The sequence below is a fragment of the Daucus carota genome, chromosome 9 (assembly GCF_001625215.2).
Source record: "Daucus carota subsp. sativus chromosome 9, DH1 v3.0, whole genome shotgun sequence".
Classification (NCBI taxonomy): domain Eukaryota; kingdom Viridiplantae; phylum Streptophyta; class Magnoliopsida; order Apiales; family Apiaceae; genus Daucus; species Daucus carota.
In genome coordinates, this window is record NC_030389.2 from 40,566,874 (window position 1) to 40,591,681 (window position 24,808).

At 31.9% G+C, this 24,808-nt stretch overlaps 4 protein-coding genes across 4 annotated transcripts; 3 read left to right on the forward strand and 1 right to left on the reverse strand.

Annotated features, from left to right (window-relative positions):
• Positions 1-497: 497 nt before the first annotated feature.
• Positions 498-1,349, reverse strand: LOC108202113 (protein FANTASTIC FOUR 3). Its single transcript, XM_017370493.2, has one exon. The coding sequence runs from the start codon at positions 1,347-1,349 to the stop codon at positions 498-500; it is 852 nt and encodes a 283-aa protein (XP_017225982.1).
• An 8,799-nt stretch (positions 1,350-10,148) lies between these two features.
• On the forward strand, positions 10,149-10,973 carry LOC108201633 (ubiquitin domain-containing protein 7SL RNA1). The gene has a single exon (XM_017369921.1). It carries the CDS (start codon positions 10,149-10,151, stop codon positions 10,971-10,973), a length of 825 nt encoding a protein of 274 aa, XP_017225410.1.
• A 1,196-nt stretch (positions 10,974-12,169) lies between these two features.
• On the forward strand, positions 12,170-14,243 carry LOC108201635 (CASP-like protein 1F2). The gene is made up of 4 exons (XM_017369922.1): positions 12,170-12,387; positions 12,465-12,597; positions 12,701-12,787; positions 14,115-14,243. The coding sequence occupies exons 1-4, from the start codon at positions 12,170-12,172 to the stop codon at positions 14,241-14,243; spliced, it is 567 nt and encodes a 188-aa protein (XP_017225411.1).
• Positions 14,244-17,324: 3,081 nt separating this feature from the next.
• On the forward strand, positions 17,325-23,570 carry LOC108200409 (protein phosphatase 2C 70). Its single transcript, XM_017368541.2, has 13 exons — positions 17,325-17,687; positions 18,245-18,416; positions 18,554-18,733; positions 18,958-19,133; positions 19,228-19,386; positions 20,146-20,286; positions 20,367-20,428; positions 20,784-20,919; positions 22,193-22,287; positions 22,412-22,527; positions 22,615-22,744; positions 23,124-23,178; positions 23,292-23,570. Exons 1-13 carry the CDS (start codon positions 17,481-17,483, stop codon positions 23,445-23,447), a joined length of 1,785 nt encoding a protein of 594 aa, XP_017224030.1. The 5' UTR covers positions 17,325-17,480; the 3' UTR covers positions 23,448-23,570.
• Positions 23,571-24,808: the final 1,238 nt, after the last annotated feature.

Genomic DNA, 24,808 nt, shown 5'->3' on the forward strand with positions numbered 1-24,808 from the left:
TGAACTAGTAAAATTATTATGTATAATTTTAACTTGACATAATTATACATAACCCTATTGGAGTGTTTTTCTCACCTGTTAGCAAAAAACTTGTATAAACAATTTACATAATCATTATAGCTAACAAATTTCGAAATCACCCTTGAAGATGCTCTAAGCTGATCTATTCGATCAAAACCGTGTCTCAATGACATTTTATGTAAAGTTTATACACTCACATTTTCTGTATCACTTGTATAATTGTTAGCCATCAACTTTTCCCTCAAAACTCACTTGTGTCGCCGTTTTCATGTATACAACGGTATTATATACCTAACCGGCCAAATACAATTTATTTTGTACTGATGTCGAGATTTCAAATTTCTATCTGCCAGTCGAAATTTCACCGATATAGAGAATTATAAGGATACAATTTCATAAATAAAGTACCTAAGTTTCTCAGCATCAAAATGCACATCATACAAATCCCCGAAACTAAAAATATTGAGAAAATTTAGCTAAGTAGCCACCCAGAAAGCCTCCCAATTACAGAACCCTCTCTTGTTATTACCATGCCCACTTTCCTTGCACCTGCTGTTGTGTCTCGCAATACTTTCCCTCCCCATTACAACCTCAACATCTTGTCTAATTCCATCCTTGTCCTTTTTTATGTAACCAACAATCTTGTTGTTAGCACCATCTTTTTTAAATTCATCTCCTACAAAAACATCCTCAATTTCATGTGTTTTATAATCTTCTCTTTCGAAATTTTCTATGTTTTCATTTTCGGTATCTTCTGATCTCGCTTTTGTGTCATAAAAAAACTCACAGTTCTTCAAAAACCTCAGTTGTAACCTGCCATTGCTTCGCTCAGCTTCGAAACAGGCACGACTAGACGGCGCTTCCACGGCCTCAATGATGAGCCGGCCGCCTTCTCTGCGTGGCTTAACGTGAAGCGAATTCGAACCACTTATAGTTGTTAACGGAGGCGGAAAGCTCCGTGTGCTCATCTTCTTTGCTGATAAAACACGTCCTTGTTGCCTTGTGATTGTTGATGATTTTGCACGTGTTAAAATGTCAATATCACACGTGTCATCGCTGCCTGTTTCGCTTCCCAAGTTTTCGGTACATAATTCCAGGCTATTCTGGCTAAGCTTGTGAGATGGACAAAAAGTTTCGGTACTAAATATTTTTTTCGGACGATCCGAGAGCATCTGGAGAAAATTCCAAGCACCCGAATCGGGGTTTTTATTTTCTTTGGTATTAGTGGTTTCGAGTCCTAGGGGTTTAGGTGCTGCCAATTTGAGCCTCAGAGGTTTGTTTTCGGGGTGCTGCCAATTTGAACCCTGATATACAATGGTCGAGGACATAGCTATATAGATTTGTAAAGGAGTGTTTAGGTTGAGATGAAACAGATTAATAAAGAGAAGAGTTTGTGTTTCTTTGCGAGAGAGGAAAGAAACGAAGAAGATGTTCGACTTGAGAGACAAGTGAGGGGGAAGATGTGAATTTGTAGTACCCAAAAAGTGGAATAGAGCTAGGAGATTGGACGAAGCTTTTTGCTAGCTAACCGACATATATAGGTTCTGTTTGTTAACGAGAAGTAGCTTGTACTTCTGTCTTCTGTTTTTCTTGATCCATTTGTGTAAAAAAACTTTTAAGAAGCTGAGAATACTAGCTTCTCTCCCATAGCTTCTTCTACTTCTTTTTCAAACACTTTATTAACTTATTTTTTTTCCACTTCTGCTCCACTTCTTTAATTTAAACAAGAAATCATTTCTTTTAAATTTGCCCAAACGGCTCCATAGTAAAAAAAAAAACTGATTTAAAAATTTGTTATGATTCTCTGTCAAAATGGTCTTGTAATTATTTTACCGTTTAAAATGAGCTCAGGCGGTGTCCGACTGAAATCTTGTTGTTGAATGAGGTCAGCAGGTTCGATCTTCATGTCTGTTTTCACAAGTTACCCACGCAATCAAAATGAAGTCAAGTTCGATGTTCCAGACTTCCAGGTTCATGTTTCCTTCCATAAGTCAATGTTAATCACAATTGCTCTGCTCTGCTCCGCAGTCTCGTTGTAGTTTTAGAAACGGCTTTTCTTGCGGTCATGCACATGCAAAGCGCGAAATTTTATACATTTGAGGGATTTTAATTGACTCTTATATCTTACTGTAATAATGATGGACTCTTGCATATATAACAATCACACTAATCAAAATCTCTCAAACATATAAAATTCCGTGCTTAACATGGGCCAATAAGCACACACAAGACAAATCCTTTTAAAAATGTCAAGACTCAACAGCATATCCTTTAAATTAGTTAAATGATTGCCTGCCAAGCTGACCGAGACTGACGTATTCTCAACAGAGGCATCAGAAAACTTCTATTTAAAATGTTTTTTCCGTTTAGGTCAACTACTTTTTGGTGCAGCAATCTGTTCTTCATAGCTTGGACGAAACTAGTAGGTTCATTAGTAATATAAACAAAGTGTGAAAATAAATTTGTCAACCAGAAAAGGAGTATAATATCATTTCTTGAAATTATATTCAAGTATTGCCAGCATTTGTGTAGCGGAAAGGGGGAACTAGGCATGGGGTTGTGCAAAATATAGTTCAAATTCATGAATCGCGTATGAATTGTTTGTAGTTTTATATTAGAAGAGTCAATTTTCATTTTATTTTATAGCTAAATATTTATTTAGGTTTTGATCCATGACAATCGGTTGTCAGGAAGTCTTTATCAAACCCACAGCTCCGTTAGCATTTCAAGAGTCTGGATTAAAACATTTTTTTTAAGTATCCGCTTAAAAAAAAGTTTCAATCTAGACCCTTGAAATAAAGATCCGACGCCCCTGAAAATGTGTGTTAGATAAACTGTCTCTGACAAGTGACAACCAGTTGTCAGGACCAAGACCCATTTATTTATACATGTATGTCGAAACAACATTTATCACAGACAGCCTGCACACTCTTACATCGATCAAAGTATATATACTACTACTCCCTCCGTCCCAATGAATTATATACATTGGGATTGGACACGGAGACCAAGAAAAAGTGTAAGAAATGAGTAAAGTTAGATGAAAAGTAGGTAAAGTGGTGAGACCCACATATTTCTTAATAATAGATTTGAGGTAGTGGAAGAAAGTAGTGGGTGTAATAGTGTTTTTATTATTATTGAATGGAGATAGTGGGAGAATGTAGTGGGTGGAATAGTGTTTTATATTATAAAAAGTTGCTATTTTGGGAATGTATAGAAATGATGGGACATCCCAAAAAAGAAACTGTATAGAATTGATTGGGACGGAGGGAGTAGAATGCATATAGGTGCTGTGTCCGGGTAAAATGACAAAATCACCACTCAGCAACCAGGATATTTTTTCGTCACGCGCAATAGAATCAATAATTTAGTTAAATAAATATTTTTTTATTTGTTTGCTTCGTCACAAGGCAATTATTTTTATTGTTGCGGTTTACTATTATCACCCCTTTTGTAATTAGCGTTCTAATTTTAGCCAATTAATAGGCCTGATACCACATTAACAAAATTGCATAAACTACAAATGCTTACGCAGATTGCTAAAGGTCCTTTACATAAAATATAATACAGTCCGTATACTTTAAACTACTTTATGAAGGTGAAAGTAATGAAATCATCTTCCACCGGAAAAAAAAAAAAAAGAACCTTTATTTGTTTGTCCGGTTGGTTCTAACTTGCTCATTCGGCTATTGAACTGCTAGTACGAATACGATATATTTTTGAAATGGTTCACGAGCTCAAATTTCACGGATCGAGAAATGTAAGAGAGAAGATCAATATTCACAAAAGCTATTCGATTCATTAAACTATCGATTCAGATTTTGTTAAAAATGTTTCAGTGATTTTGTTAGGCTGATGCAGGCCGAGCCTGTACTTATTTAATACTCCTTCCGTTCTTTTTTAATTGTCGTTTTGTACCGGTTAAATTGATTAAAGTTGACTGAAATTTATTAATATTTTATCAATTGACAAAATAAAAAAAAATGTCACCTGAAATAATTTTTAATTTATTTTAAGATGTAATTTTTAATTTTTTAAAATAACAAGTGACGGAGTGAGGGACTTATAATTTTTGATCAAAACTTAGACAGTTTAACTAACAAAAATAAAAATGTAACAACTATGAAGAAATGAGGCAGTATTCCGACAATTACAGAAAGCAATTAGGCTAATCTTAAAGTATCTGGGAGGTTACCGACAAGTGACGAAGTTAGTGACTGGAGGGGGCCTTTGTAACTTGACGAGGCTCACTTGCGGAGAGAATGGGCGCCATGTGTCAATCAAATTTAGAAATTAATTTTGATGGGTTCAAAAATCATCCTAATGAACTACGATATAAATAAGTTTTTATTAGCGAGGATATGATCATGCATTGAGCTATCTTATAATGTTATGATTTACTATTATTTTATTATTCTGATCACAGTTAGAATAGTTCCCTGATTTGAAAAATTATTTTGACGTCGCATTGAATAGACCCGTATCAATTTGTTCAATATTTTCTAAATTTTTACTGATCAGTCCGATTTCTGTATGTTATTTTGACTGACGTACATGAGTACATTACTGTCATGGTTTATCATGGTTGACGATCTGTTCATTAAATATTTTATTGACCGTCATGTGAAAGTTTTTTTTTTTTTTTTTTGTCAGGTCCGTCATGAAAGTTGTTTTGATAAAAAGAAATTAAAAGGATAAGTTGAACCATAGACCATCTGATTAACACTTCACACGCTGTTTTTATTATTAAACCAAGTTATATAATTGGAATTAGATTCTCTGCTTACCGCCACACACAGAAAGTTTTGCATCACAATCCATTCATGACAAACTACGTCCTTCTGTTTGGCCTCAAGTAAAAAGTTGGTGTCATTATATTTTGTTTAATTTCATTTTCGTAATTATATATTTTAATTAATAATATTTCAAGATTTTTGTAATATATAATTTAATAAATTATTTTAATCTTTTCTGAATAAAATTTTAATATTTTAAATTTTTGTTTAGAAATCACAATTTAATACTCCCTCCGTCCCATTTTAATCGACACTTATTCCTTTTTGGGACGTCCCAAAAAGAATTGAACCTATTACACTTACTATTTTTGAACACTGTTTTTCACTATTACACTCACTCCTTCTTCCACTATCTCTATTCTATAATAATATAAACACTATTACACTCACTTCTTTTCTTTCCTCCACTATATCAAATTTATTATTAAAATTTTGATGGGTTCCATCATTTTACCAACTTTTCAACTAATTTAATTTAATTTCTTTTACTATTTTTTTCTTAATCTCCGTGAAAGTCAAAGCAATTCAATCTTTTTGGGACGGAGGGAGCATGTGTATTGTGACCTGGCGAGATTTTGTTGTCAAAACATGAACGTAGCCCGGTTTTTGATTTTGGTTTAGGCGGCAGTGAATTGGGCTTCTACAAAATAATTGGGACCTTACCGGCTCATCATTATTATTTTTTAAAAGTTCTAGACATACGTCAAATATTTGTTTTAATTTTTAAAACTCATACACTTTAATTTACGAAACAAATTTATAAAACTTCTATCGTATTTCAGAATTAAAATAAACAAGATTCAATATTGATACCAAAGTACCAAAAAAATTGGTCATATATTTTTTAATAGATAATAATTATTATCATTCAATGTTTTTCAGAATATTGCGATAAAGACGAATAAGGCGGTGGTAACACTGACTTGATGGAAACTTAAAAAAAATAAGTCATTGTCCATATTACAACATATAATAAAAGAACCAAAACTCTAGACATACGTCAAATATTCGTTTTAATTTTTAAAACTCATACACTTTAATTTACGAAACAAATTTATAAAACTTCTATCGTATTTCAGAATTAAAATAAACAAGATTCAATATTGATACCAAAGTACCAAAAAAAGTGGTCATATATTTTTTAATAGAAAATAATTATTATCATTCAATGTTTTCCAGAAGATTGCGATAAAGACGAATAAGGCGGTGGTAACACTAACTTGACAAATGGAAACTTAAAAAAATGAAGTCATTGTCCATATTGCAACATATATAATAGAAGAACCGAAACTCTGGACATACGTCAAATATTCGTTTTAATTTTTAAAACTCATACACTTTAATTTACGAAACAAATCTATAAAATTCTATCATATATCAGAATTAAAATAAACAAGATTCGATATTGATACCAAAGTACCAAAAAACTTGGTCATTTATTTTTTAATAATAATTATTATTATCATTCAGTGTTTTTTAGAAGATTGCGATAAAGACGAATAAGACGGTGGTAACACTGACTTGACAAATGGAAACTTAAAAAAAAAATGAAGTCATTGTCCATATTGCCACATATAATAAAAGAACCGAAACTCTAGACATACGTCAAATATTCGTTTTAATATTTAAAACTCATACAATTTAATTTACGAAACAAATCTATAAAATTTCAATCATATTTCAGAATTAAAATAAACAAGATTCGATACTGATACCAAAGTACCAAAAAACTTGGTCATTTATTTTTCAATAATAATAATTATTATCATTTAGTGTTTTTCAGAAGATTGCGATAAAGACGAATTAGGCGGTGGCAACACTGACTTGACAAATAGAAACTCAAAGAAAATGAAGTCATTATCCATATTGCAACATATAATAAAATAATCGAAACTCTAGACATACGTCAAGATATTTGATATCAAATCATTATTCTACTTATGAGTTATATTTTAGAACATATATAATGTTTAGTGATTTATAATATAATTGTTTTATCTTTTAATTGCAACGATTATATTGTAGAACATAACCTGTAAATTGTCAGATGTTTACAAATATTATAGATTAAAAAAATTAAAATTGAAACGAGTAGAGTATTTTTAAATAATTTTGGACAACAATACTCTTATCTTGTGGACTCCATAGATTAGGGACCCATATTATTATGACATAAATTTAAAGTATGATCAAATTTTAATAATTAGAAAATCTTATATTAAATAACAATAATTTAAATATCATTTAAAAATAATAATTTAAATAGGTATAATAAAAATATAATAATATAATTAAAAAAGACATTATTATTCTAATAAATAACAAATTTTAAAATTTTATTTAAACCCAAATAAGCGAAACCACTTTTCGGTGGAACATCGGTACCAAAAGTACCAAAATTTGGTCACTTTCATATTGATTAGGATTTTAAAGTCATTGTTATATTATTATTAAAAGACTTTTATATTGAATAGAATTTTATTATTAAAGACCTCAATATTCATTAGGACACTAAAAGACTTTTGTATTGATTATAATTTTATTATTAAAAACTTCAATATTTATTAGGACAATGTAATATAAATTTTTTATTTAATAACAACAATCATTATAGAATTATGAAAAGATTTTCATATTATTAAGATTTTATACTTATTATTATACATTTTTAGGATTTTATAATTATTATTATACAATTATGAAAAGACTTCTATATTGATTCGGATTTTATTAATAAAAATTTCAATATTGGTTAAGATTATTATACTATTATAAAAAGACTTCTATGGTGTTTAGGATATTGTAATATAACATTTATCATATTCGCACAGTTAAATCTCGCTAACAATTTAACTTATGAAACAGTTCTATAAAATTCATATAAAAAATTGGCTATCATCATATTAATTTTTATTTAACAATTATTACTATTATAAAAAAAACTTCTATATTTGACAGGATTTTTTATTATAACAATTATCTTACTAATAAAAATATGTTACCAACAAAATTATTTGTTTTAATTTTTTAAAACTCAAATAATTTAATATACATAACAACTCTATAAATCTTTTATCATACTTCAGAGTTCAAATAAATAGGGAGCGAGTTCTTATTGATATTAATATAATATCCTATCAATAGAATAATAATGTCAACAAAATTATTCGTTTTAATTTTTAAAACTCATACACTTTAATTTACGAAACAAATTTATAAAACTTCTATCGTATTTCAGAATTAAAATAAACAAGATTCAATATTGATACCAAAGTACCAAAAAAATTGGTCATATATTTTTTAATAGATAATAATTATTATCATTCAATGTTTTTCAGAATATTGCGATAAAGACGAATAAGGCGGTGGTAACACTGACTTGATGGAAACTTAAAAAAAATAAGTCATTGTCCATATTACAACATATAATAAAAGAACCAAAACTCTAGACATACGTCAAATATTCGTTTTAATTTTTAAAACTCATACACTTTAATTTACGAAACAAATTTATAAAACTTCTATCGTATTTCAGAATTAAAATAAACAAGATTCAATATTGATACCAAAGTACCAAAAAAAATGGTCATATATTTTTTAATTGATAATAATTATTATCATTCAATGTTTTCCAGAAGATTGCGATAAAGACGAATAAGGCGGTGGTAACACTAACTTGACAAATGGAAACTTAAAAAAATGAAGTCATTGTCCATATTGCAACATATATAATAGAAGAACCGAAACTCTGGACATACGTCAAATATTCATTTTAATTTTTAAAACTCATACACTTTAATTTACGAAACAAATCTATAAAATTCTATCATATATCAGAATTAAAATAAACAAGATTCGATATTGATACCAAAGTACCAAAAAACTTGGTCATTTATTTTTTAATAATAATTATTATTATCATTCAGTGTTTTTTAGAAGATTGCGATAAAGACGAATAAGACGGTGGTAACACTGACTTGACAAATGGAAACTTAAAAAAAAAATGAAGTCATTGTCCATATTGCCACATATAATAAAAGAACCGAAACTCTAGACATACGTCAAATATTCGTTTTAATATTTAAAACTCATACAATTTAATTTACGAAACAAATCTATAAAATTTCAATCATATTTCAGAATTAAAATAAACAAGATTCGATATTGATACCAAAGTACCAAAAAACTTGGTCATTTATTTTTCAATAATAATAATTATTATCATTTAGTGTTTTTCAGAAGATTGCGATAAAGACGAATTAGGCGGTGGCAACACTGACTTGACAAATAGAAACTCAAAGAAAATGAAGTCATTATCCATATTGCAACATATAATAAAATAATCGAAACTCTAGACATACGTCAAGATATTTGATATCAAATCATTATTCTACTTATGAGTTATATTTTAGAACATATATAATGTTTAGTGATTTATAATATAATTGTTTTATCTTTTAATCGCAACGATTATATTGTAGAACATAACCTGCAAATTGTCAGATGTTTACAAATATTATAGATTAAAAAAATTAAAATTGAAACGAGTAGAGTATTTTTAAATAATTGTGGACAACAATACTCTTATCTTGTGGACTCCATAGAACAGGGACCCATATTATTATGACATAAATTTAAAGTATGATCAAATTTTAATAATTAGAAAATCTTATATTAAATAACAATAATTTAAATATCATTTAAAAATAATAATTTAAATAGGTATAATAAAAATATAATAATATAATTAAAAAAGACATTATTATTCTAATAAATAACAAATTTTTAAAATTTTATTTAAACCCGTGCTTGGCACGGGCTATCAACTAGTAAGTAATAATAGTGAAAAAACATAATTAATTAATTATAATTTTCTGTAAAGCTTTTTTTTTATTAGTAAAATATTGTCTATTATAATAAAATTAATTAGTTCTTACTAAAAATTCATAAAAGAACCTTTTTAAGTTTCTATATCTCGCCAAATTTTTAGAAGATTTATTTTTTGGATAAAAGTCAGAAGTATCAAAATTTGACAATTTATCTTTTCCATAAAAAACTATGATTAATTCACATAAAAAAATAAAAGAAATTCCAAGCAAACGTGATAGGGTCGTCATCCAATTAATTTAAACAAAAGCATTGTATGATCTAATATGACTGTTATAGAAGCTGTCTATTCTATCCGGTGCGATAGGTTCACAGTTAATTCAATTTCGGATTTTGTTACAACTTACCATCTCTAAACTAGGAAAGCATCTCTACATTTTCTGCAAGTTCATATACACATTTGTTATTAAAATTACAAACTCAATCTCATAATTTCATCACCAAATGGATGTGTATTTTGAGACCCGAATGGGGAAACCATTTTGCATTGAAATCGGCTACTTCGATACTGTTCTTGAAATCAAAGAAAAAATCCAGAAATATCAAGGCATTCCAGTCTCTAAACAGACCCTGATTTTCAAGGGCCAGTATCTTGAAGATGGACGTGACGTGGAATATTGTGAAATTTTTCATAATTCTCGAATCCAGCTCATGTTGACACCAGACGCTACTGTGAAGCTCGAGGACTCCCCTGCAAAGACGTCGAAAATGCAGGTTCTGGTACGGATGGCCTCGTCGAAAAAACAAGTGGAGGTGGACGTGGAGGACAGTATTATGCAGTTGAAGGAGAAAATTTTGGAAGTAGGAGGTGCGGCTCTGAACGGGAGAGATTTTTCGGTTTTTTTGCATGGGAATGAGGTGTATGAGAATAAGTTCGTACGAGACTACGAAATTAGTGATAATTCGGAGATTGATGTTTTGGTTAAGCCTTTGCAGCATAGTAGTGTGACCACACTGGCACCTGCAACATCTGGGGGCGCTAATTCTAATTCTAATTTTAATTCAAAGAAATTGAAGATTTTTGTTTCGACGCAGTGTGGCACGAATAAAATTCCGGTGGAGATCAATGCGTCTGATATCGTGGATGAGCTGAGGAGGGAGCTCAGGAGGCTACAAGAGGTCCTTCATTTTAGTCTTCCTCCGGAGGGATATTTTTTTATTTACAAACAGAATGTGATGGAGGATGATAGATCTTTCAGATGGCACCATGTTTGTAATGGGGACATGATCGAAATCTTCAATGGGAGTGTTACTGGTGGATCATCTTGAGGTCATTTAAGTAGGTAATATTGGTTAGTGTTTGTTCTAGCGTACTCAGATCTTTCAGAAATAAGAGTTGGTTTGAGATCTCTGTGAAAATTAAGAATGTGACTAGTTAATTTTATTTTTTAATTTCAGTTAGATATGGTGAACTTGGTTTTTAGTTCTGTTAAATTTAAAATATTTATCGAATTTGTCTTGTTTGATGTAACATATATGTTCTTGTTAATGATTTTGCAAAACTCGAGTACACTATCCAAAATTTGAGTATATACTCGATCTCAATTTACATGTCCCTCTCGGTTGGACGTTAAAAATGGATAAACCGTAAACGCCATCAGGTATGGAATGGTCCTCCTCGAGACCTCGACCCCATGAGAATTTGAGAGATTACAAGAAGTTCCAACCACCTAAATCAGGAATTTTATCCCATGCATAAGTTAATTATATCTGCTTTGGTATTAGTACTTTCGAATCGTGCAGCCAATTTGAGACTGTGAACCCGGATACTCTGTAGTCGACAGCATAGCTTATATTTCATTTTGCAAGATGCTAGGAGATTTGCAGAATAATTGTTTAGGTAATTAGGATGGAATCATGGAACAGAATAAAAATAGAGAAGAGCTTGGATTTCTTTAATAGGGAGAAAGAAGAGGAAGGAGCTAGAAACTGAGAATTACAGGAATAAAACTTCAAATATTTAAAAATTAAAACTTTTACTGTGTTTTAAATTTATTCTCACTCTCTAGTGTGCATTAAACCTTCTAGTAACAGAGTGAATAATAATTAACTTAACTAAAAGTTAATCATTGGATGTAAAATTTTCAAAATTTAAAATATCCATTTACTTGAAAATCAAATATCATTTAAAAGAGTTATAAATCGTGATTGCTGTTACAAAATCGCTTCTGTTAATAAAATCTAAGATTACTATGCATAAATAATTCAAAATTATTAATGATGTCAATAAATAATAAAATGTCATTAATATGATTACAGTTACAAAATCATAGCTATTAATTATATGTTATTTTCTATTTTAGTATTGTTCATTACAAGGTTTCAATATTTTCCAATATTCTTATGATTAATATCCATGATCCTAGCTTTCCATGATCATCTATTTATAGGTTACATCCCTCATTGTTCAAGTCAGATACTCACTTACAACACATTTTATTCTGCAGTGACCATCATCTAGAATAATGACACAAGAACAAGTTTTTCCTAGTCCAGAAACAACATCATTGAGTGAAAAGCCAAAGAACCATAGGATTTTTATCATAGCTCAACTCATTCTTAGAGCTTTGGTTCCTTTGTTTACTCTAGCTGCAATCATTAGAACAATCACAAGTGCCCAAATAACTATGGTACCAGATGGTGGTAGTTTTGGTGCCCGATACTCATACTCATCTGCACTAAGGTAATCTGCTTCGTTTTCTTTATTCGAAACTAATCATGTTGCCAAAGAGATGAAAAATATGTGTTTTTGTCTTGCAGGTACATGGTAATAGCCGATATTGTAGTAGGCGTTTCTTGTTTCCTTTCGCTGATACTGGTGTTTGTGTGTTTCATATATCCAAAATGGAACATCAGAATCAAAAATTATGTCTACATATTCTTGCATGATCTGGTAAGCACCAATACCCAGCTAGCCAATTTGGTTTAAGTGGTTTTTTTAGACCAAATAATTCTATTACTTGACGAGAAATATCATCACATTGTCAATTTAACAGGTTTTGTTGCTCCTAATAACTTCGGCAACTTCAGCCGCAAGTTCTATTGGAATGTTAGCTCTTCATGGCGAATCAAAGATAGGATGGGTAGCCATTTGTATCAGTTATCCAAAGTTTTGTCACAGAATCATATTGGGAGTTGTATTGTCATACATGGCTCTTTCTTGCTTGTTCATTCTCACGATCTTGGGGCTTTTAACCATTCATCTTCCTTCCCTCTTTGAGTGAACAATGAAGGTCCTATGAGATTTGAAATAATTTCTAGAATATATAGAAAGGCAACAATAAAATTTCCGAGTCAATGTGTAACAATTTCCTTTCTTTCTAGATGTATATACTCTATGTCATAGTTGATTTCATAGTTTTGAAAATTTAACCTATCAATAATTTGTAATGGAGTTTCTTATCATGGAATGTTTGAGTAGTTTCTAATAATTTATGGTTTACAAAAGAGTGATGAATTTGACTCTGCAAATTGGCAATCTTTGGGTTTGAGTGTCAACTAGAAAACTCATGCAACATTTGTAATCCCCTGCAACTTGAGTCTACTCAGAGAAGACAATATAAGATATATCCAGAAGAATTGATGCCCTCACTTTTCATGCTCCAGTGTGCAGCTGAACATCTAAGACTTTCTTAATGCAGCCCAGGAATCATGTTGTTGAGATTCTTTATTGCGGGGGCCTGCGCATAAAGAACAATTATATTGAATTCTTAAAACTACGATGACTTGAGGGAAGTTTTTATGTGATATTATAGTTTTTATAAGTCTAAAAATAGATGTAAAAAAATTCACTTGCCAAAATAACACAAACACGTGAAACCTGGTTATAAGAACAGCAAGGTGAAAGTTCATAAAGTAGCCTTCTTGTGACATCTTAGCAACAACAACAGAATTTTGATGGGGTCATGATGGTTCTGTGTCCTTGTTGAAGGTGCATCAGACCGTCGTAGTTGCAATTTGCAGCCATGAAAAAAAAGTTGCATGAAGTATTAAACTTCAGACACAAAACACATATATAAGAGTACTTCAGAATATAGTACCAGCTTAGTGATGCTCCTTTGCTCCAAGGTGTTTTTATTTGATGAACAACATAAACTCCTTTCATGTATGCTTGATAGTGGTTTCCTGTCGATTAGCTGCAATGAGCCTGACGAATGTATATCTGGCAACATATACTCCACAGTGTTTATGTTTATACATTTTGGAAGTCGGCTCATATTTACAAAATAGACTTCTTCATGGAATTTAAGAGCTTCACAGCATATATGTGATTCTGAAGAATGTTTATTCTGACCTTTTTTTAGAAGGGGGATAGGTATAACTGATATTGTTCTGCACCAAGCAATTCAAATTAATGATACTGACCACCATTTGTGTAGAGCTACTTTTGAATTTATGAACTTTTGACAGACAATGCCCAAGCGACTCATGGAGGAAATTACAGAGCTGTTTAAGAATCAGCGGCATACAAACACAACAGGAAACAACACAGTACCAGGAACAGAGGACTTGCCAACCTACTACACAAAGGCAAATTGAATGTCACCACTAAAATGGATGGTGCCATACTTCTTGCTTCTTTTCCCCTCTAACGACACAAATTTTTAGTATTTTGGCTTTTTTAATGATATAAAGTTAAATGTATTGGAGATTGGCTCTGATGACACTCGGACTATTGTTATTTTAACCACGGATACTCCAACCAGGAAATTTGCTACCAGACTCTAACTTTCTAACAAAGATAAGTCCATTTCAAACACTGCAATCTCTGATGTTGGGAAGTTTCTTTCTTATTGGAGCGCATTTAGCAAGAAAAGACAACACATCCTAGTAGAGGGCCGGATAAGTAACTATAGCCAGAAATTTTAATCATCTTCCAACAGATCTACTTTTTCTGAGCATTAATGAATCAGTCAATCAGTTCGCGGGACAGCTTGCTATCACATATAAATGAACTTAAAAGCTGTTTCTGTGTGCCTCCTAATTCTGTGTTAACCAACCCAAATTAGCTGAGTTTCACACATGTTTAAAGTCTCCTGATTTCGGTTTCTCCGTTTTAAGGTAGAACTTGATCATGATTTTTTTAAGCACACACTTGTGTAGTCTTTTTTTTTTTCTTTTCTCTTGAGTTTTCACCTCCAGTTTCTTCATGTTTCCTTAAAATGTTCTTTATTTCATGTTATACATATACTAGGATTGTTGATTAGAATGGCCACCTATAACCTTGTTCCTTTACAACGTCTGAATCTCCGCAGAAACATTTTCTGCATTCTGACGCCATTAACACTCACAGGCATTAAGCAGTACACAAATGCCAAATATCAGTGAACTTCACAAATAAACGTTTTACTAGCTCCGGCTATTAGACCAATCGACAAACTCAGTAACTTAATCGAAATTCTCCACAAGTACTTCAGCACACATTTAGGCTCTCACTTTCCAAAAGTGGCTACACTTGTCCAGATAATTTACGTGTTCATTTTGGCGGATAGACTTGCAGGACACTTTCAACAGTTAACCAAGCTGCATTGCAGTTCCATGGCGTATTATTCAGTTCCTCCGAGGAACAGGTATGCGAGATCATTTCCGGAAATAGAAACCTTTAAGATTTAAGGTTATCGCCTGTTTCCCATTCGAGTTTAGGAAAGTTTCCGAGGGCAAATTTTCGATGCAGAAGTGCAGTGCCGATAGCTTATCTAGCAAGAGCCACTGAAAGTTCCCTCCAATTCTTTAATAATTTATCATACAAAATTTTAGAGAATTAAATTTTATCCCGATAAAATTTAAAAATATATAGATATTTTTTGAAAATTTGTTTGTCGCTCGTGTGGACTCGTATAGTTGATTGTTGTGACTTGTGAGTCTTGTGACAGTGTCTTAGCTGAACGCTCCTGATTACAGATTAGAAATGCAGAAAAGTATGATGTGTAAAGAAAATAAAGGTAGCATGAATCACATTATCTATGAGGCCCATTTACTTGATGAATCTAGTACAAATCCCTAAATGTGTTTTTCTCGCTGGGACCCATCTGTACCTAAGTTGATGTTTTTTGTTTTGTGTAATAAGGAGAATATTACAAAGTATTAGAGTAATCATAATTGGTTAGTTGCCAATTTATCAATCACACATATTAACGTAAGAAGTTAAAAAATTCATAGATTACGCAAAGTAGTAGACTATGTTATAATTAACAACTGATGATTATCACTTCATCATTACATATCATGTATTGTATGGATAATAATACGGTTTTTACGGTTTTTCTAGTGTGCTTATGACATATGTTAAGCGTCAAATTTTGTAAGTTTGGGTTGGGAGATTTTGATTGTTCTTATATCGTAACAATCATACTAATCAAAATCCTTTAAACATATTAAATTTTACACTTAGCATGTGCCATTAGACAAACTCATAATAATATAACAGATACTTCCTCTATTTTGATTTGACAAGCGTTTTAAAATTCTGATCATTATTTTCATAATAATAATTCGCAATTTTCAATACCAAACACTAGTTATCGTTCTGGTCCTATTTAATGTTTAATTTCATTTTAATTTTGATAATTATATAATGATTGTTGTGTTGAACTACACATGACATAAAAGATGATTTTTTCGATATAAATTATAATTCATCTGAAAAATTATTTCTCGTTAATATAAAAATCTTAACCGATTGTCAAATCAAGATAAAGGGAATAAAATATTAAAAATTTGTAATAGGTGTCATTTTTAAAAAATATTATATATCTTATATAATTTAATTATTAACAGATATAATCAAACGTATTTATTTAAATGAGTCTACTTACTTAGAGCAAGTCCAACAATGTCCTAGTTAGAGCCCCAAATATAATATAAAATATGATGTCCTAGTGATTTAGGACATGGTTATGTAAGTTCAACTCCAACAATGTGCCTTATTTTCAATATATGTTTAATATTTTATTATTAAAGTCTTCCTTTCATCATCAAAACACAATATAAAGTAGAGAGAGAAAGAGGGTGGATATAAAATTTTATATTAAAATATTGGATAGAGCAAGGAGAGAGGTGCCCTATTAATAGGGCTTGAAGAGATTGTCCTAGTGATATAAGGCATCACTAGGACACTCTTGAATCAACATTTTTCATCAAGTGCCTTAAATTATAACTTAAGACAAGTTATAGGGCTTCTCTTGGACTTGCTCTTACATACTTATTTCTTTTCTTCATGATGTCTACGATATAAATCCTCCTCTTAGAAAAATAATATTACATTTAATTATAATATAATTATCATTAAAATATTTGGTTTTGGGCAATATGAGGGTAAATTTGTTAATTCCTATTATACGATTATTTCCCACATTTTTATGCGAGATAAATATGTATTACATATATAAATAAAAATATCTCGATCACACTTATTCATCATATTATTACATTTTAAAAAATCATAAAATTTAAAATATGACGTATAATTGTTTTCTTGATATCTCATCATCAATCTTCGTATTTTCAAAAAACTTATATCAGGATTTACCGACACATATCTTCTCCATTTTTTTCCGAAATAAAGATAATTAATTCTTACATTAAATGTTAAATCAATGTGCAACAAAATGTGAAGAGAGCGAAGAATTCTAGTTTCTTAAAAACCGGAAAACCTGGAGGCACCAAAAGCTCACAAAACCATCTCCACCAATCCCACCTTCCCCGACATATACATACACCTATACACACAAATCAATCGTACGGACACAACAAATTTAATCTCCTCTCCCTTCTCCTATGGCGGTGGAGATTTCGACGCCGATGGTAGAGTTGACCGCAACGACCATCGACATTGTATTAGCACTCGCTTCCTTCATTCTCCTCCTCTTCGTCCTCGTTCTCTTCTTCTTTCTCCTCTTCTTCTTTTGTAAGCCTTGGCGTCTCTTCTCTTCTCGCTTCTTTCATCGCTCTTCCACTCGTGCAGCTCCTTCTCGCGCGATCAAGGTCCTATACTTACATCTATTTTGTATCTATACTTTGTTGCCAATCAGTTATGACATGAAACTTTTAATTGGTCCGATATGTGATTTTGATTGATATTACTGGTTATGCCTGATGTTATTGTGTGTTTGATTTGTCGGATTAGGTTTTGTGATTGATCGAGTTTTTGAATTTTTAAGAATGGAGAACTGGCAATTAATTATGTCAGTTAAAATGTCATAATAAATGTATGACTATACTCTGCGGATGCTATATAGAAATGATTTATTAAGAAAGTGCCACTTGTTCAGCTAATTGCTGAGTTTATTAAAGTGGCTAGATATATGTTTATTATTGGATTGTATTTAATGAGTTTTGGAATCTGTAAGAGCTAAGTGCTTACTGTGCGCAACTTTTAATTGGAATATATAATCTGTATTATCTGGAAGATCGATTTGTGATAATTGTGCAATTTTTTATGATTTGTATGTGACGTTGTAGACTTGCGGTGTGGTTTGTCAATAATATTGATTATGGTTTACTGTTTTGAAGATGTATAACTGATTTATGCCTTGTGATAGGCTGAGGATTTAGAGAGACCACTTGTATCAGAAGATTTAGACCGTAACAGTGAGGTAGCTAGGAGTTATGACCTAGAGGGGGCATCTACTCAGATTGAAGGGCATTTTAGCTCGCCACGAACCCAAGGGCTTGCTTTTAAACACAGGCCGCCCTCACCTCAGCATTCTCACAGTATGTAATTCTATTATTCGTTGTTGTTGTTTTTGCTGTCTTGCCTTTTATTACCTAGAGTCATGGTATATAGTACAATCTCTTAGTCATAAATGCCTGATCAGTACTGAAGCATTCTTTATTTTACACTTTTTCAGGTGACAGCTTAATTCTGGACATACCGGAAGATACTTCAGTTGGTCAGACTCTAAAGCGTCCTTCCCTGACAAACATATCTGGTGATCTGCAGAAATTAGCAGAAGATTTAAGCCATGACTCAGAGTTTGTTTCGGAAGATAAACCTAATAAGTCTGTCCCGAAATCTACTTTGGATCAAAGTAAGTCCTGCTTCCCTCACTTCTATATCAATTCGTTTTGTTTGTCATCAAAATATATTGATATTGTAACAACTATTCATACCTAAAGGGAATAGAAGAAAATGTAGTAAATTATGCACATTGTGTGTCATCAAGTAGATATATGTGTGGTATGATATGCCTGTGTTCTGTTAATTGGTGGAAGAGGTAAACTCGTCATCATATTTTTTCTGTTAGAAGTGCAGGAAGCATTCTAATGTTGGAGGTTATATCTGGTCCTTCACGTGGTCTCCGTTATTCCACACATTCAACAAATAAATCTGGGCTTCCGCTTACTCTTGGAAGAGTTTCTCCAAGTGCTTTGTTACTGAAAGATTCTGAAGTTTCAGGAAAGCATGCGATGATAAACTGGAATTCAAATGTAATTTTCTTAAATGCTACACCATTTAATATAAGAATGATGTACTTTGTCTGTAGAATGACTATTTTCTTTTTAATTCTGCATATGTTTGCAGAAGTTAAAATGGGAGTTGGTTGACATGGGTAGTTTGAACGGAACGTTATTAAACTCCCAGTCTATAAACCATGCTAATTCTGGGAGTAGAAAGTGGGGTGACCCTACTGAGCTTGCAAGTGGAGATATTTTAACTCTTGGGACTACTTCAAAGATATTGGTAAGTGTTTCCTCGCGTTGTTTTTGCTCTTTGTGCTGAACTGAAATTTTAATGAAATGGTATATAATATTATTGCGCAAGGGGATAAAACTTTGTGGGTAGTTGGGTTGTGTGAATTATCATGTACATAAGTTCCTTGGATTTGGAATGACATTTGCTAGCTGTATTTCCTTAATATCCCAATTGTGAGAATTACTTTTTTATCATTCAGTTGGAATCATTTTAATTCTTGTAGTACTCATAAAAGTAAATGTATATACCCTAATCTTGTTGTAGTAGAAAGCTTAAAGATCTTATTTGGGTTGAGGAGAAAACTCTATTCTTACATGCAAATGAGAAATCGTTATTGATTTAGCCACCTCCGTGGGAGTAGAGCTATTGATTCCAATGAACTTGTAATAATATGTTAAGTATGTTTACATAATATGAACACTTAAACTTTATACTTTGTCCCCACTGAATTATTTAATGTATTGAGATGTTTTTTTAAAAATCTAATTTCAGGCTGCGCCAATAAACATTATTCTAAGTACCATAATCAGACTATGCAATTATTATTTGAATTTTGATGTTTTTGATCCAAGATTAAATTGTCTAGTGTCTATTTCATGTCCAATATCTAGTTTGCGATATGAATACTTAAGGTATCAATGTCAACTAACAGTCAGGTGGTATGGAATTTGACCTTGAAACAGTGGATGTGCTACGATAACTGATTTTGTAGTCTATTTTTACATCTTTGTCCTTGAAATTTTGCAGGTTCAGATAACATCTCAAACTGAGCAGATTCCTTTTGGAGTTGGTGTAGCATCGGATCCCATGTCTTTGCGTAGAGGAGGAAAAAAGCTGCCTATGGAAGATGTTAGCTATTACCAGTGGCCTCTTCTTGGGATTGATAAGGTGTAGTAACATATAGAACCTTTTGTCGTTGAAATATCTGTTATAAAACAAGCCTAATTTCTTTGTTGATGATAACGCAGTTTGGTCTGTTTGGCATTTGTGATGGACATGGCGGAGCAGCAGCAGCTATTTCTGCTAGCAAGTTAGTATTACATTTTCCTTTTTGGCGATTTTACTTTGGCACAATTAACAAAGTTTTGACAATGCATGTTTGGCCGCTGAAAAACATTCTTTTTTGTTGTGATCTTTCTTATATTAATTTTATACACATTGCAAATTCAGCACCAGCTGCCTAGCTTATGTGGGCAGCAAAGTGCTAAGCTCCCAGACTGGTTTCATTAGCTTTGTTTCTTGGCCATGTTTTGAGTTGTGACATTATTAATGATAACATTTGAGTGCATACTTCCTGATCACTTCTATCAGCTGGCAAGTGAGGAAAAACTCTGTAGTATCTTCCACCATGCGGCTAAACTGACTTTAGATAAAATTATATACAGATTATTGCGAGAGATAGTTGGTGATATCCTAGCAGACTCAGTTAAAAGAAAAAAGATCTTAACAAAGTGTGATGCATCAGATGTGCTGCGAGAAGCATTTACTCAAACCGAAGCATGCATGGACCACTACTATGAGGTTTTTCTCTCATTGGCCTTGACTTAATTTGTTATTTTTTTTTCTTGATTTAGTTGACATATGGATTCTCCTAATGGCCTTTCTTTATGGTAATTGCACTTATTCCTCTTTTTTCAGTTATGTTCATAATATACCACACCAAACCTGACCAGTATTATAGTCAACTTTTCTCCTAAAAGGTCAAGGTGTTGGGAGGACTTAATATGATGTCCTATTATGTTTAAGACTCCCTCACACTTGAAAGCCCGTTTTTGGGTCAGGAGTCGGTCAGTAGGAGCCCTTTTTGGGATGATAAATGTCATAATGTGATGCCTAAATTAATTATGAGAATAGTTTCTTTAAGAGGGAATCGAGTGCTCTGATGCCATGTTAAGTTACCAACACTCCAACAGTTTGACTAGATTGCGAGGAGGGCTTATTAGGATCCCACATTATATTTAGGAATTATTTATGGGAGGTTAAGATGTACACAAATTCTACCGCTACTTTAAGGAGTACAATTGTTTGGATCCGTGAAGTACCTTGTCAAAAAAATTGGGTACTTAAGAAACATGATGAAAAACTGAAGAAAAACTAGCTAAAAAACATGCAAATATTACTACATATTGAATGTTGATTGAAGGTACAAGAAGCCTCCTTATGCAAAGGACAACATACTTATGCAAAAGACAACATAAACACAAGTATCTGTGCAAGATGTGACACTACGTGTACAAAAATTTGGGGGTGCTAAAAAGTACTCCCTCCGTCCCCTCCAATTCTTATCGTTTGGAGGGGACTCCTCGACACGCATTTTAAGGCTCATGAAAAATATGGTTCTATAACATATTTTTAAAATTTTCTTTTTCCGAATAAAAGTTTAATGTTTAAATTTTTATTCAGAAAAAGAAAATTTTAAAAATACGTTATGAAACTATATTATTTATGAGCCTTAAATTGCGTGCCGAGTACTCCATTTCAAATGATAAGAATTGGATGGGACAGAGGGAGTATATTTTTCTTATCAAAATTATACTTTTTTTTGCTAATAAATTATTCAGTATGGCTGTATATACCTGTGTCATTTTCTTAAGTCTGTAAAAAATTTGTTATTTCCATGAGAGTCAGTTTGTCCTAAATAAAAATGCTTGTGGTTAAATTCACAAAATTCACATGCTGCATTATCTCATTCTTATCTGGGGTGCAGTTGTGCCCTAGATTGCTGTTTAAAATGATATTCTGGTATGTCATCCTTTTTAATCTTACATCTATAGTAAACTAATTGTGTCTTCAGGGTTGTACTGCAACAATGCTTATGGTGTGGACTGACGATCATGAAAATTACTTTGTGCAATGTGCAAATGTTGGAGACTCTGCTTGTTTTATTAAGTATGTACTACGTAGCCACTTGATAATATATGTTTATCAAATATTGGATCTTGTTAAAATCCAGAGTATCAGATATCAATTAATATTGATGAAAGTTTTACTGCTCAATTTCTCTCTTGGACAGTATTGATGACAAGCATATGAAGATGACAGAGGACCACAGGATAACTAGTATTTCTGAGAGACAACGCATGCAAGCAACAGGAGAGCCTCTGAAAGATGGGGAAACAAGATTATGTGGTGATAACCTTTTTACCTTGACTTATTACTTACCCTATTCTGTAAACTTGAACAAACAACTAACATGTTTTCTGTGAATTCTTTCAGGTCTGAATCTTGCTCGGATGCTAGGAGACAAATTTCTGAAGCAGCAGGAAGCTCGCTTCAGTTCAGAACCTTATATTAGTCAAGTCGCATACATAAATCAAGCAAGCAGTGCTTTTGTAGTATTAGCAAGGTGATTTTTAACCCATTGATTTCTCCTCACTCATTGCTTGGCATATGCTATTGTCCCTTTGTTTTGGAATTGAGTCACTTACAGAAATATCCTATACTTAATGTCTGAGGTTTGCACTTTGTTGGAGCTCTGATGTGGTTTCTCATAATGTTAAAGTTAGGAATTTGAAACTAAGTGAATTACCCTTAAAGATGAAATATTGAATTTTATTTTGTCTATGTAACATATGTAAATGCCAATTGGCATGTTTTATACTGATGGAAACTGAATATTGTTTCTAAAGCATTCATGCTTACCTGTTCATCTATCATTGTTTAGTTTTATTTACGCTGTGTGTGCTTTCTTTTCTTGACACCATGTTTTTTGGCTTTCTGAGCAGTGATGGTTTTTGGGATGTTGTGAACTCCAGAAAGGCATTTCAGCTTGTTCATGAGGTACTTTATCTCTTAGTTGATTGATTTGCTAAATCTTATAACTTTTTTGATGTCTCGGAAATTATTACCTGCCACCCAAGTCCTAAAAAATCTGGCATCTTAAATTTTCACAGGCAAGAGACAGAAGTGCCAAACATGGAGAGAATACTGCAGAAAAGGTTGCTAATATATTGTTGGCAGAGGCTAGAACACAGCGTACAAAGGATAATACATCTATAATATATTTAGAGTTTGGTAGCAGCAATATAGACAGTTTTCCAAAATCATGATTCTCGGAGTATTTAAAAGTTCTGTAATTACAAAATTTTCAGTTAGCTATATATTAGTGTCATAGTGTTAGTCTTTTTCCAACTAGTAATACAAAAGAACATAAAAATCTTGATCAAAGTTTACATATTTCTTACAATGAGTAAAGTATAATCAGTGTAGACTGTAACTTTTGGGGGGTTTTGGAAATACAAGAGCAAGTTCAGGAACTTTCCTAAATGAGCTCCTAAAAGCAAGTCCAACAGTGTCCTAACAAGTGTCCTATATATATAATAAAAAATAATGTCCTAGTGATTTAGAACATCATTTTAAAGATAACTCAATGCCTTATTATTGTGCCTTATTATTTAAATAATAGTATATTTGAATTATTGTTGGAGGGAAGTGAAAAAGAGAGAGAAGAGAGGCGTGTTTGGAATGTGAGTAAGCTAATATTTCATTGATAGAATTGGTTTAGGGCATACATGATTGTGCCTCAAAAATAAGGTATTTGTTAGATGTCCTAATGTTTTTAGGCACCACTAGGACATTGTTGGAGCATCATTTTACTTCAAATGTCTTAAATTTTGAGTTAGGACATGATTTTAGGACACTCTTGGACTTGCTTTAAGCTCAAATAGGGATTTCAATAGTGTCAAATCACCGGGACATCCTCAAATACTACTCGGAGTAGTATTTACCTTTTGGGATGTACCATCATTTCTATACATTTCCAAAATAGCAACTTTTTTTAATATAAAACACTACTACACCCACTACATTCTCTCATTATCTCTATTTTATAATAATAAAAACACTATTACACCCACTACCTTCCTCCACTATCTTAAATCTATTATTAAAAAATATATGGATCCCACCACTTTACCTACTTTCCATTTAATTTTACTCATTTCTTACACTTTTTCTTGGTCTCCGTGTCCAATCCCAATGTATATAACTCACTGGGACGGAAGGAGTAGTAATATCCTATTTTTATAGATAATTACTAAGTACTTACTAGTCTTTTTCTTTTCTTGGAAATGAACAATTTATTTTTGTCCCTTTTACACTCTCAGCCCCCACTATTTTATTTTATACTTTCTACGATTTTTATCCTTGTTATTTCTGCTTTACAAGTTCAAATATATAATTATAATATAGGATCGCGCTCAAATATTAAATTATTCATATCCTTCTTCAATTTTAATGCTTATGGCTGACCTTCAAATATTAAATCATCCATATCCTTTAATAAATTTGTTCTTCAATTGTTTAGTTATAAATTGCATACTTAATAGTACAAAATATCGTATTTTCTGTTTGTCTTGTCGTACTGCGCAAGCTTTTTGTTCACAATTTTTATCAGTTATAGTCATATACG